This window comes from Rhinolophus sinicus, chromosome 2 (assembly GCF_057876585.1).
Source record: "Rhinolophus sinicus isolate RSI-liver-muscle chromosome 2, RSI-T2T, whole genome shotgun sequence".
Classification (NCBI taxonomy): Eukaryota; Metazoa; Chordata; class Mammalia; order Chiroptera; family Rhinolophidae; genus Rhinolophus; species Rhinolophus sinicus.
This window is the reverse complement of record NC_142502.1, coordinates 88,190,187-88,205,244: the sequence shown is the minus strand read 5'-3', so window position 1 is coordinate 88,205,244 and position 15,058 is coordinate 88,190,187. Positions and strand designations below refer to the sequence as shown.

General features: G+C 35.3%; 1 protein-coding gene across 8 annotated transcripts in view; it reads right to left on the bottom strand.

The window, feature by feature from the left end:
- The window catches only part of PKHD1 (PKHD1 ciliary IPT domain containing fibrocystin/polyductin), a 429,303-nt gene that overhangs the window by 370,529 nt on the left and 43,716 nt on the right, over nucleotides 1-15,058 (bottom strand). For all 8 annotated transcript variants that reach the window (XM_074333066.2, XM_088795661.1, XM_088795663.1 and 5 more), the window contains 4 exons: nucleotides 14,455-14,577; nucleotides 12,806-12,911; nucleotides 12,031-12,306; nucleotides 5,640-5,770 (listed from right to left, as the gene is read on the bottom strand). In XM_074333066.2, the coding sequence (XP_074189167.2) occupies nucleotides 5,640-5,770; nucleotides 12,031-12,306; nucleotides 12,806-12,911; nucleotides 14,455-14,577 (636 nt within the window). The remainder of the gene's footprint in view (nucleotides 1-5,639; nucleotides 5,771-12,030; nucleotides 12,307-12,805; nucleotides 12,912-14,454; nucleotides 14,578-15,058) is intronic.

Below are 15,058 nucleotides of genomic sequence, written 5' to 3'. Positions count from 1 at the left end.
TACATAGAAACAAATGAGAATGAAAACACAACCTATCAAAACTTTGGGGATGCTGCAAAAAGCAGTAATAAGAGGGAGATTTATATCATTACAGCCCTATCTCAAGAAACAAGAAAAATCCCAAATAAATAACCTAAGATTACATCTTAAAGAAATCAAAAAAGAACAAATGAAGCCCAAAGTAAGCAAAAGGAAGGAAATGATAAAAATTAGAGCTGAATTAAATATAGAAAAAAAAAACAACAGAAAAAATTAATGCAACAAAGAGCTGATTCTTTGAAAAGATTAGTAATACTGACAAACCCTTGGTTAGACTCACTAAGAAAAAAAGAGGAAAGACACAAACAAAATCAGAAATGAAAAAGAAGAAGTTACGATGGCTACCACAGAAATACAAATGATCATACAAGAATACTATGAAAGACTATATATATGCCACAAAATTTAATAACCTAAAAGAAATGGACAAGTTCTTAGAAATACAGAGGGTGCCAAAAAAAATGTATACACATTTTAAGAAAGGAAGAAACTGTATTAAAATTGTAATATTAATACAATGAATGACACTAGCATTCATTTGATTAACGTCATCTTTTGAGCGAACGTCATGCTACACATTGCTACCGTAATTCAATTCAATTTCAAAAAGTAATACATAAATGACATCTCTTAAAATGTGTACATTTTTTTGGCACCCCTAGTATACAACCTTCCTAGACTCATGAAGAACTGGAAAATCTAAATAGACTGATCAACAGTAAGAAAATTGAAACAATTATCCAAAACCTCCCCAAAAGCAAAAGTCCAGGACCAGGTGGCTTCACTACCATATGTATGAAACTTTCTACCAAACATTCAAAGGTGATTTAATACCTGTCCTTAAACTCATCCAAAAAATTGAAGAAGAGGCAATACTTCCTAACTCATTTTATGATGCCAATATAACCCTGATACAAAATTCTGGTAAGGATAACATAAGAAAATTACAGACCAATATCTCTGATAAACACAGATGCAAAAATACTAAACAAAATACTAGTAAATCAAATACAACGATACATTAAAAAGATTATACATCACCATCAAGTGGGGTTTATTCCAGGGGCAGAAGGATGGTTCAACATATGCAAATTGATCAATGTGATATACCACATAAACAAAATAAAGGACAAAAGTCATACAATCACATCAATAGATGCAGAAAGAGCATTTGACAAGATACAACATCCATTTATGATTAAAATACTTAATAAAATGAGTATAGAAGAAAAGTACCTGAACATAATAAAGGCCATAGATGACAACCCTCAGACAATATCATACTTAATGATGAAAAACTGAAAGCTTTTCCTCTAAAATCAGGAACATGACAAGAATGCCCCCTCTCACCACTGTCATTCAACAAAGTATTGGAAGTCTGAGCAATCAGGCAAGAGAAAGAAAGAAATGGCATCCAAATTGGGAATGAGGAGGACAAATTGTCACTTTTAGCAGATGACATGATTTTTTATATAGAAAACCATGAAATCTATTAGAAACAATAAAAAAATATAGTAAAGTTGCAGGATACAAAATCAATATACAAAAATTCATTGCATTCCTATACACTAACAATAAAATTTCAGAAAAAGAAATGAAAAGAAAAATAATTCCTTTTGCTATTGCAACAATTAAGAATAAAATACCTAGGAATAAACTTAACAAAGAATGTGAAGGACATATACGCTGAAAACTATAAGACATTATTAACAGAAATTGATTAAGACACAAAGAAATGGGAAGATATTTCATGTTCATGGAATAGAAGAATCAACATAGTTTAAATGGCCATACATATATATATATGGGTGACGTATTACAGAACTGTACACCTGTACACGTTACAAATCTATGTAACGTTACCAACAATTGTCACCCCAATAAACTTTAATTTTTAAAAAAAGGCCATATTACCCAGACCAATATACAGATTTAATGACTCTTCACCAAAATATTAATGGCATTTCATAAAGATATAGAACAGAAATCATCAGATTGGTGTGGAGTCACAAAAGACCCCAAAACAGCCAAAGCAGCCCTGAGAAAAAAGGACAAGGGCAGAGGTATCCCACTCTCTGACTTTAAATTATACCACAAAGTGACAATAATCCAAATAGCATGGTATGGCAGAAAAACAGACATACAGACCAGTGGAACAGAATTGAGAACCAAGAAATAAACCTACATATACGAGGTTGGACAATTAAGTTCACAAACTCATCCTAGAAAAAGCAATACGTGACTCATTGCTGAATATCACTATGGTCACCTTCAAAGTACTCCCCTTGGGAAACTATGCACCAACACCAGTGCCTAGTCCACCCTTCAAAGCAATTTTGGAACTCTTTTTCTGCAATGGCCATCAGAGCTGTTGTCGTATTATCCTTGATGTCCTGAATGTCATCAAAATGTCTTCTTTTCAATATTTTCTTTATCTTCAGATAAAGAAAGAAGTCATTGGGGGCCAGGCCAGGGGAGTAGGAAGGGTGTTCCAATACAGTTATTTGTTTACTCACTAAAAACTCCCTCACAAACAGTGCCGTGTAAACTGGTGCATTGTCGTGATGCAAGAGCCATGAATTGTTTGCAAAAATTCAAGTCATTTAACTTTTTCACACAGCCTATTCAGCACTTCCAAATAGTAAAGTTGGTTAACTGTTTGTCCAGTTGGTACAAATTCATAATTAATAATCCCTCTGATATAAAAAAATGTAAGCAACATTGTTGCAACACGTTCGTGAACTTAATTGTCAGACCTCTTATGTGGGCAGATAATTATCAACAAAGGAGCTAAAAGCATACACTGGAGAAAAGAAAGCCTTTTCAATAAATGCTAGGAAAATTGGAAAGCCACATGCAAAAGAATAAAGCTAGACTGCTATCTATCACCATATGTCAAAATTACTCAAAATTAATCAAAGACCTAAACATAACACCTGAAACAATAAATAGCATAGAAGAAAGCATATGTACTAAACTTATGGACTTTGGCTTCAGAGAGGATTTTATGAATTTGACCTTAAAAGCAAGGGAAATAAAAGGAAAAAATAAATGAATGGGTCTATATCAAACTAAAAAGTTTCTGCACAGCAAAAGAAACCATCAACAAAACAAAGAGGCAACCAACAGAATGGGAGAAGATATTTGCAAACAATAACTCCATTAGGGACTGATATCCAAAATATATAAAGATCTCATACAACTCAACAACAAAAACATCCAATTAAAAAATGAGCAGAAGACCTGAACACTTATTCCAAGAATACATGCAAACGGCCAACAGATATAAAAAAAAAACCTCAATATCACTAGATATTAGGGAAATGCAAATCAAAACCACAATGAAATACCACCTCACACCTGTTAGAATGGCTATCATCAACAAGACAAGTAATAACAAGTGTTGGAGAGCGTGTGGAGTCAAAGGAAGCCTCATGCACTGTTGGCGGGAGTGTAGAGTGGTGCAGCCACTATGGAAAACAGTATGGAACTTACTCAAAAAATTAAGAATAGCATTACCATGTGACCCAGCAATCCCTTTTCTGGCTATCTACCCAAAAAACCCGAAAACATTTATCCATAAAGATACATGTACCACTATGTTTATTGCAGCTTTATCCACATGGATAAGACTTGGAAACAGCCAAAGTGTCCTTTGATAGGTGATTGGATGCCTATATGATACATGTATACAATGCAATATTACTCATATTCAATATTACAATAAAAAAAGATGAAATACTGGCATTTGCAACAATATGGATATATCTTGAGATTATCATGCTAAATGAAATAAGTCAGACAGAAAACATCAAGAATCATATGATTTTACTCATAAGTGGGATATAAAACTGAAAGCAACAAATTATCAAGACAAACAAAACTCACAGACATAGACAATAGTTTAACGGTTACAAAAGGGTAGAAGAGGGCATAAGGGGTCAAATGTACTGGGAATGCCAAAAAAATGTATACACATGACTTGTACTCATCTTTTGTTATCAGTATATATTGAGTCTTACAGTTTTAATACAGTTTTTTCCTTTCTTAAAATGTGTATACATTTTTTTGGCATCCTCTGTATAGTGACAGAAGGAGAACTGACTTTGGGCAGTGAACACACAATACAACATATAGAGGATGTATCATAGAATTGTACATTTGAAACCTATATAATTTTATTAACAAATGTCACCCCAATACATTTAATTTTTTAAAAAATCTAAAAATAGAAACTCTCAAGAAAAAATAAGCTATGAAAGAAAAGATATATTCCTGATTCTGCACGCATCATTTGAATAGTTATAGTAATGTAAACATGATTTCTTGATTTAACAAAATAATAGTATTGTAACTAGATTCAAAAAAATTAAAAGCGGTTGTTTCAAAAAGGGGGACTTGAAAAAGAGAGAAAATGGGTAGAAGAGCATGATTGTTCTACTATTTTCCTTTTAACCTTTGCATGTATTACTTTGAACAAAGTTAAAAGTTTGGTTTCTTTAGTGTTTATTCTCTCTAGTAAAATAAATCCAAACAGTACAAATCTTTGCCATTAAAATGGTAAATGTATTAAAGTGATAATACCCAGTGTTGGCCAGATTCCAGAAATCAGGTACTCATACAATGATAGTGGGGATATAAATGAAAAAGGAATTTCAGACAACTCGATAGTACATACCTTGAGAAAAATAAATATGCCCCAAAATACAGTTCTGTTGTTTAAAATAGGAAATTTTGGAAATTATCTTAATGTTCAACAACAGAGAACAAACAAATTACAATCCAACCATATGTGGAATTGCATGCAGTTTATATATAACAGCTAACATTTCATAATATTTGAGTAACTGGATGAGATAAAAATGATTAAAGACCAGAGATCAAAGATTATTCTGAATCTTCTATTCCAGAGATCTTTATTTGCTCAGAAAACAGCCGTATTTTGGGGTCATGGATATGCTATTAAATCCATGTTGGTCACACTGAAGTCAACTCGGAATAGAAAGCTCAGCTGTGAGCGTGACTCTACTCTCACCAACAGCACCAGGGAAGGACCTGGACTCAATCTCTTAATAAGAGTAGACGATAAAATAGTATTAACTGAAAAAAAGGGGGGGACTTGCTTCAAGGGAGAAAGGAAGCAGTAGGAATTAACTAGGAAGATATTTTATAGGAACCAGACATTCTACAAGTGCCTAAGTTCTACCATTCACACCCATGCCAGAAAACAAAATTGCTGGTGCAAACTTATTTGTTTAAGAGAGAAGGGCAATTACAAGGTATGTAAGCTTTGCAAACCAACACCCAGATTGTGCACTAGATAAATGTATTTATTATGTGGCACTAATACTCATGTGGACTTCCTTCTTTGTTTTCTTTTAAAGAAATTTAACTGATGTTAATTACAAGCCCCATTGGTGGAGTCAGCTTCCCACTTCATAGCCAAACAGACGATATAAATAACATAAGCACACTCTCATGATGAAAAGGTCATGTCAAGTAATTTAGTTCTAAGAAATGATTAAGTGACAACCTCACACTACATGTTAATAACGTGTCACCCACCCAGAAATAAGGAGATACCAAAGGATTCTGCTTACCCTCGGTGGAACTTTGCATCGAATTTGTCGTGAATTGCTTGCGGTGATGTTGACGGCACAAGACTGAGATCCAAATAACACCAGGCTAACATTTTCCAAACTAGAGCCTTGGATGGTGGCCCAGAGCCCTCCTGTAATGAAAACAGTATTTTCAGGTGAGATATACAGCCATGCGTGCAGACAAAAATTAATTTTCTACGAGAGATAAAATGAAATTAAAATATGAGGCTCCGTAGACAAAACACAAGGCATGCTCAAACTGCAGAGAAAGACTGCAGTTAAATATATAAATTCCATGTAGAAAGGGAGGAGTGGTGACTAGAGGGCAGAGAAACGTAGTAATGCATCCCAGAGATATTTAAGAATAAAACAGAGACGCAATACTGCCACAAGTCAGAGAAGAAAGTAGATGGTGTCTGAAAACTCTTCCTGCTCTACATTTTTAAACATCATCCTTGCCAATCCTATAAAATTTATTTTTTCCCTGATATTTTAAGTATAAGAGAGCATCATGGCAGAAAGAGAAGTGGACCCAGAGTCAGGGCCACAGACTGCGCGGCAACTTAAAACAAATCATTTGTAGTATTGCTCCTGAGTTCAATGGTTCTCACTTCCCTCATCTTGCAATAACAGCCTTAGCCCTTCCAGCTTTGTCATTTGCTACCACACATACTAAGTTCTCGTCTCCATGATGGTGCAGAAGTGACTGACATCAAAACCCATTACCGTCAGGATTTCTCTACTGACTACTGAAGAGCAACCACAGAAACCCCTATCCTCTCACTGCAGACATCAGTAAGAAGAGGCGTGGCACCAATCACACAGATATCATGGCACACTTTCCCATTTGGAGGAGCAGCCTTTAGTCCAACAGACGAACAGAAATAGTTATTATTGATGATGGCAATTATTCTGGTGTGCCATCTCCACAGAATGGAACACAAGAGAGGCAGTGAGGCCCCCAAATGGAGACATGGACCTCTTGAGAGTGGGAAGTGGTTGCAATAGCAAGGTTATCTTCACAAAGCATGTCAGGGTGAGAAAGGGAAACTTATACAACCTGATGAAAACCCTTCAGGAGAATGTGACTGGGTGAAATAATACCCTGAAGTTAAATATATAAACTTGCCCTGAAGAGTCAGGGCAAGATAACAATAGACTTCAAAGTTAGAAAATAAAATTGAAGAAAAACAATTTGAATACCAACATAAAAGATACAATATCTGGAAACAATCTTGACAAGAAAAATTCAAGGTAATGAAGAATTTGAAGAAAAGTTTGAAATGCTACTGAGAAACAAAACAGATGTATTAAAACATAAAAATAACTAAAATAAATGGGTAGAAGGAGTGAACATCAGAATGGTGGCATATCTTTCCAAATTAAACCAAAGCATCAATGCAATCCCAATAAAAATACAAATAATATTTTCTATTTAAATTAGACAAGATTTTAAAATTCAATAAAAAATGGAAAACAATAGCTAGAATATAAAATTTCAAAAATAAGAGTAAAGGGGTCTTCTGTCAGACATTAAAATAGCTTATAAAACAACCATAATTAAAATGTAATAATAAAGCATGAACAGACAGATAGACCAATGGAATAGAATTGGAAGTTCAGAAATAAACCCAGAGAAGTATGGAACTATAGGAAATGATAAATACAACATTTCATATAAGTGCAAATAGATGGATGATTTATTTAGTAATGAAATAAGTGAATAGTATTGAAAAAATTATAGCTGAATTCCTACATAAAATCCCCACAAAAACATATTCCAACATAATCAAATATTTAACCGTAAAAAATAAAGTATTAAAAAAATAGAAAACATGGCAGAAATTTTACTTTTATATAATTTCAGAGAAAGAAAACACATTCTAAGTATTTTACAAACCCTGTAGCTATAAAAAAATGTTAATTTATTTATCACATATAAAGTTAAAATATTTATGAATTAAAAAAATAGTAAACACAGAAACAAAGAATAAACATAAAGGGCTAATATCCTTAATATACGAAAATAAATGCAAGTAAAAATACAATGAAATCTTATTTTTCTTCTATAAGATTGGCAAATATCAAAAAGTTTGGGAACATACTGTGTTTGTAAGACGTAAATATAGAGGGTGCCAAAAAATGTATATATATTTTAAGAAAGGAAAAAACTGTACTAAAATTGTAATACTCAATATGTACCAATAACAAAAGATGAATAGTCATGTGTATATTTTTTGGCACCCCCAGTATTTTGTTATTTTCAAATTGTTAAATGTACGCAACCTCTTGACATAGGAATTCCACTTGCAAGAAGTTATACTACTAGTAATTTCACACATGTGCAAAATGGAACAACTGCTTATCCACATACAAAAGAATGAAGCTGGACACTGTTTTGGGTTGAATTGTGTCTCCTAAAATTCACACGTTAAAGTGCTACCTGCCAGTACCTCAAAATGTGACTTTATTTGGGAATAAAGTCATTGCAGATGGAATTATTTAATGTAAAATGAGGTCATACTGGAATAGAGTGGGCCCCAAATTCAATATAACTCCCATATAAAAGGGAAATTCGGGGCACAGGAAAGACACAGTGAGAATATCGTGTGAAGAGGAAGGCAGAGATCAGATGATGCTTCTACAAGCCAAGGAACGTCAAAGATTCCCGACAAACCACCAGAAGCTGGGCAATAGGAATGAAACAGATTCTTCCTCACAGGTTAGTTAAGAATCAACTCTGCTGACACTTTTAACTTGACTTCTAGCCTCCAGAAGTGTGAGACAATAAATTTCTGTTTAAACCATCCAGTTTGTGGTACCTGGATAAGCAGCCTTAGACAACTAATACAGACCCCCTACCTCACACCTTATATAAAAATTAACTCAAAATGATTCAGATAACTAAATGTAAGAACTAAAACTACAAAACACTTCCAAAAAAAAAACATGCATACCGTGTTTCCCCGAAAATAAGACCTAGCCGGACAATCAGCTCTAATGCGTCTTTTGGAGAAAAAATTAATATCAGACCCGGTGTTACGTTACGTTATGTTATGTTATGTTATGTTATGTTATGTTATGTTATGTTATGTTATGTTATGTTATGTTATGTTATGTTATATTGGACCTGATCTAATATATTATATTATATTATATTATATTATATTATATTATATTAATTATTATATTATATCTGGTCTTATATTACAGTAAAATAAGAATGGGTCTTACATTAATTTTTGCTCCAAAAGATACATTAGAGCTGATTGTCTGGCTAGGTCTTATTTTCAGGGAAACATGGTGTGTGTCCTAGTTACATTGGATTAGGTGATTGTTTCTTAGATATGACACCAAAAACACAAGCAACAACAATAAAAAAGATAAACTAGACTTCACTAAAATTAAAAACTTTTGTGCTTCAAATACTACTGTCAAGAAAATAAAAAGACAACCCACAGATGGGCGAAAATATTTGCAAATCATATGTCTAATAATAGAATAATCCAGATTATATAAAGAACCCTTATAACTCAACAATAAAAGGACAAATAACCCAATTTTTTTTAAATGGGTGAAGGATTCGGACAGGCATTTCTCCAAAGAAGATACATAAATGGCCATTTGTGACCTCCTTGGTGTACTTGAAACAAGCCAAGTTCCTTCTGACTTAAGACTTTATCATTTGATGTTCCCCCTCCCTACAGCTCTCATCTCCAAGATTTCTCCAGGACTCATTCCTCCATTTCATCCATATCTTCGTTCACCAGTGTCATCTATGTCATTCCTGCAGTGCCAGTGGCCATCCTACGACAACCACCACCCCCTCCGTCACTCTTCCCCTGCTTGATGGTTCTCTTACCCACTAAGCATCACCTCCATGACAGCAGGAACTTCGTTTTAACTTACTGTATCCCCAGCATTAATAGTGCCTGGTACATAAGAGCTATACAAATTGTTGTCATTATTATTGATGATGTTAATAATTAAAAGTTGCAGAGGTGGTGACACTGTGCCATTTCCATTTGAAAGTTCAGGTGCCTCACAAGGGTCCATACTTAAAGAGAAGGCAACTCTCTCTCTCAGCACAGAAATGGGCCAAGGAAGCATGTACTCCAAAGCCAAGACTGTCCTCAAAAACCCTTTGGAGGGTGCTTCTGCACATGGGTAAGTTGTGCTTTAGAATATTATTTATCACATTATTATTATATGTATTCAATCATTATATGCTAGATTATTCTGAAAATTCCTTGCTGGTAGGGCTCAGCCTGGTTCTCTGTAAATCCCCTACTGCAATGTTACTTAAACTGCACTATTCATAGTAATTGCCTGAGGATCCTGTTACAATGCAGATTGTTTAGGAGGACTGGATGGGGCCTGAGACTCTCCTTTTCTAACAAGCTCCCAGATGATGCAGATACTGCTCGCCCAGAACCATACTTTGCGTGTGCCGAGGTCTTCAGCACCTACTACAGGGCTTTACACAGGATGTCTCAAAGAGGGAGGGAGGGGGAAAGGGAAGGAAGGAGGCTGGTGATACCAGGTAGTTGGCAAGGTTGAGGAAGGGACAATAGGGAAAGTTTAAATTCTGTAATAAAGAAAATAGCAGCGAGAGCCTCTCCTTTCTCCCTTCTTTTTCCCTTAGTCTTACTAAACGTTAATTTGTACCCACACAACATTATCCTCTCTCTGAGTTTTCCGTCTTTTGTAAAAATATAGACAATGATGTACAATCCTCCCGGACAAACCCCTTCACCACACATTATTGGTACAACATGTCCTGACTCTTTGATAGGATGCAGAATCAACTTATTTAGTGGCCTGGGACTTTCTGAGTTTTAGCACTAAGTGGTCCACAAGCCAGTTTTAAAACAGAAAGTCTTTCAACCTGGGAAACCCCTGAGTCCTAGAAAAACTGCGACATTGGTCACCCTGTCTGTGCAAGGCACTGTCTAGAAAAAACAAAGATGACTGAGTCACCTGTCTGCCACTGAGATGTCTGAAGGTTTGTGTGGCTTGAACTGCAAAGGTAACTTAAGAAGAAGATTAAACTTAATTATAAAACTCAAACTGATAATTATTAGGTTAATATAGTATATGATCTTTCACTCTGAGTACCACATATCAGCTGGCTCCTTCTTTATATCACTGAGAAAGAAGAACAAGCGTGCTCTGTTTTATGTGCTGAGATGAAGTAGGGCTGGCTTCATCATTCACTTTCTAGGCAAAGTAAAGTGGGAAACGAGCGGTTCCTTTGAAAAATGCAATTGTGGCCAGGAAATACTGCTTTAAACATTGTTCTATGCCACAGGTCTTTGGCCAACAGAATAAACAATGACAAAAATCCAAAACATTAAGGAAAGGAATTGTATCTTCTATAAAAAAAAAATATATATCATACATTAATGTATGTAAGCCTGAGTATTCTTGAGATTCTTGCGGTCTGGGTGGGTTGTTTTCAACTGGTCATGTCCTGCAGAAAGCATGGAGAGATCCTTGGTTTCCATGGCACTAAGATCCAGTCCATGGGAATCACACTGACAAGATCCACTGCCCTCTGTATACCCTCTACGGAAACGGTAGCTGGTTTTTCATGCTAACCAAGTATCCGGGTTTACAAATGTCTGTGAACACCTGCTGCTTGCAGACTTCTAGTGGGCAAGGCCTATATGTCACATAAGCAAATGTTTTTACTTCTCAAGGGGCTTTCTTACCTGTTGGCTCATTTTAACCTCACATAAAACTAGGAAGCCTGCGTGCTAAGTATCCTTAGGCCCATTGTGTAGCTATGATGGCATGGACAGCAGAAGCAGCAGTAGCCTTGGCATTCGACAACCCTTTTGCATCCTAGCTCCACTCTTTCCATTAGAAAGCCTTGGGCAAGGCACTGTTTCAGAACCACCATTATCTCCTCTGAAAAATGTGGATAATAATTCCATCTTTCAGGCAGCTGTCAGCATTTAGTGTATGTGACTACTTAGAAGAGATACTCAATAAGTGACACTATGCCTGTCATCATTATTAGGAAACCAAGTCCCATAGAAATAACGGAAACATGTAAGGTCATACATCAACCTTGGCAGGATGAAAACCCAAGCACACATGTACTAACGCCCAATCTAGCGTTGTCTCCACCAGACCAAATTGTTCCAGTGACTCAGTGACTGACCCAATTATGCCAATACCATCAGCCAAACTATGTGGTAAGTGAGTTCATTGAAAGGCTCAACTATTTGTTGCTCATTAGAAGAAATGCTGATGGCAGAAAACCAAAAACCTGTGAGTCATAGTGGACATAGAACTTATTACACGATAGGACTAGATTCCTGCATACCAGCAAGAATGCTACCTTCAGAGGGTCAGAAGCAATGTGAGGTCCTCCCCAGATTACCAATCTCTGCAGCTCTCGAAGGGTCCACAGCATCCAGTCTGGGTTCCACGTTTAGGAAGAGGCCTTCTCCACTGGCACTGACGGCATACCCAGAAGTTCCCACCAACATGGAGATCTGATACACTCCGACAGACAGCAGGTTTGTTTGACAGACCACATTCGTTTGGTTTGAGAAAATAACCTTGCAACTTGTTGTGTTCAGTGTGATTTGAAAGGCCTGGGAGTCACCAGAGAAACCAGTTCCAGTAATATAAACTAGTAGGTTGATGTCACCATCTTAAAGGAGGAAAGAAATTAAAAGAACAAAAGCATTTCTCAGTGGTATCACTCCGTTTAAGAGAACTCTCTCTAACATCAAATGTTCATTCCCTCTTACCTTCCCCTCCCCAAATTCAAGAAGTTGAATCCTGACTCAAATATTGAGCATCTGCACTTATTATTGTAGCACATAGCCCCCATCTTAAATTTTCTCAAACTGGTAAGGAGAGATCACTAGTCAATAAAAATGTGGAAAAAATCAAAATAAAGAATATTTCAAAACAAGAGACGAAGAGAATAAAACATTTTAAGTCATCAAAAATCCACTTGTCTCCATTTCAAATCATGACCACATCATTTACATTGGCCAAAACAATGTATTTTCTGCTACATCACTCAACGTCCATCCTATGAACTGATTCATCTTCTATCCACCTGTCACCAGGTACATGGCCTCGAACAAATCACTCTGAGTCTAAAGTTCATGATCATCTCAATGCCAAGTCATGAATCATACCAAGGGAATACCACACAGAGTGGACCCAGGGCGTTGACCCTTCAAGGTACTGGAAAGAACAGGAACCTGAGCAATGAGCTGGAATATCATTCACTAGCACAGCCACCTGAAAGAAAGGCGAAAGAATTAAAAGCAAATGTACACATTTCATGTACCCAAGAGTATTCATAAAGTATTCGTGAAATTTGCCCAAATTAAAACGTGTTAATGATTCATTTATTTTCTTGCTTCTATTTCCCAGTAATAAACCCCAAATTGTAATGAATGGCTAGAAACATATTAGGCTTTCTTAAAATGATTGTAGGCGTGCTAAAACCTAACATTTCTATAATTACATGTGTTAAATCTTGAATAAATTTCTTCTCTGTCATATAAAACTGAATGTAATAAAATTCAAATTGCACACGGACTTTATATCACTCTATATTTTTAACTAGGTACCTATTTCCTATAAAAAGCTCTTTCTTTGCTGGTAAATGCCAACAAAGTAGGCACCTTCATTCCATCATTACTATATGGATATATAACTGAAGATGAGAGTATCTGGATGGTTGATTTGGGGGCTTTTTTAATCCTAGAATAGTAGGTCCCCAAGAAGAGAATACAGTTGATCCTTGAACAAGACATGTTTGAACCACGTGGGTCCACTTATATATGGATTTTTTTCAATAAATGCTATAAATGTATTTTTCCTGATGATTTTCTTAATAATATTTTATTTTCTCTAGCTTACTTTATTATAAGAATACAGTATATAATACATATAATATACAAAATATGTGTTAACTGACACACATTTTATGTTATGTTATTGGTAAGGCTTCCAGTCAACAGTAGGCTACTAGTAGTTAAGATTTGGGGAATCAAAAGTTACACACAGATTTTGGACTGTGAAGGGGGTCAGTGCCCCTAACTCCCCTGTTGTTCAAAGACCAACTACATATGTCTTTTCCTCTCACTGGAACTAATGTTAATCTAATAGAACTCTACAATACTTGGAGATGAGAAAGGTGAAAAAGATATGACTCATTTGACTCTCTACCTATGAAATATAGATTAAAAGCACTCCCTATATTTATGATAGTATTTGTTTATGGAATAAAGGGGTACAGGGATGGCATGAAGGCATAGGTGATAAAGAACACTGATTTTATCTCTAAGGTTTTATTTTATTCATAAAGACAAAAATATATATATATCAAATTGTTGAAAACTGTTCATCCTCAGTTTAATATACCCTGGTTATATTATTCTTTACAGTCTTTTATTTTAAATTTTTCTCAAATTAGAAGCAGATGACTTATAACAAGAGTATGGGCAGATAGGAAAGAGCAAAAGACATTTTAAAGAGAAAAGGAGTTGATTTAGCTTATTACTTTTCAATAAATCATATGTAGCTATAGAGGTTCTCTATTTTTTTAACACCATAATAACAGTTTCAGTAATTATAGTAACAGGATGTTGTGTTTCCAGAGCACTTATATTTTCAGGGTACTTTCTATACCCTGTAGAAGTAGAAAGGGGACAGTCATAATTGTCTCTACTTTATGGATTGGAAAATTGATCCTTGGAATTGGTCCACAAATCAGAAGGGACTGAGATAGACTAGAAACTAGTACTTACATTTGGGGTGGCCCATTCACTCTCACCTGAGTGTGTTGGTTGGCAGTAACCAACATGTCTCCAAATATGGGTGCAAGAAAAACTCCACCATCATATACCACACGAATGGTTGCAGCAGGGTTCACTCCAGTTAGATTTTCATCAGAGACCTAAGTTGATTACATTTGTAGTGAATTTTGTAGTGAGTTCTTGAAATAGAAGTCTAATCTTGATTAAAACAAGTGATAAAGGGTCTTTTCACATTCTGTTTAAGATAATCAGATAAGTAGAAAGTGAAAATGGAATGACAGGTGATTAAAATCTAGAAAACTAACATAAGTAATGGCTAATGAAAGCCCCATATATTAGAGAAATATTTATTTGCTAGTAGAGTTGCCCAAAAAGGCACACAAAATATTAATCTTCTCTCTAAGTCTTCATATGTTTTTGTTTCTATGTGCTTTCCTATTTTATATGTTTGCCATCCATTAAAATAAAATGTAAGAAAACAAGTGCTATGAGATGACTCCCATCCTTCCTCCATTTCCACCCATGTATTTTATTTGAAAACCAGATGACCCACAATGCCATATAACAGAGATCAAATTCCATCTTGGATTTCATTTTATAATAACCAAATGCTATGTGATC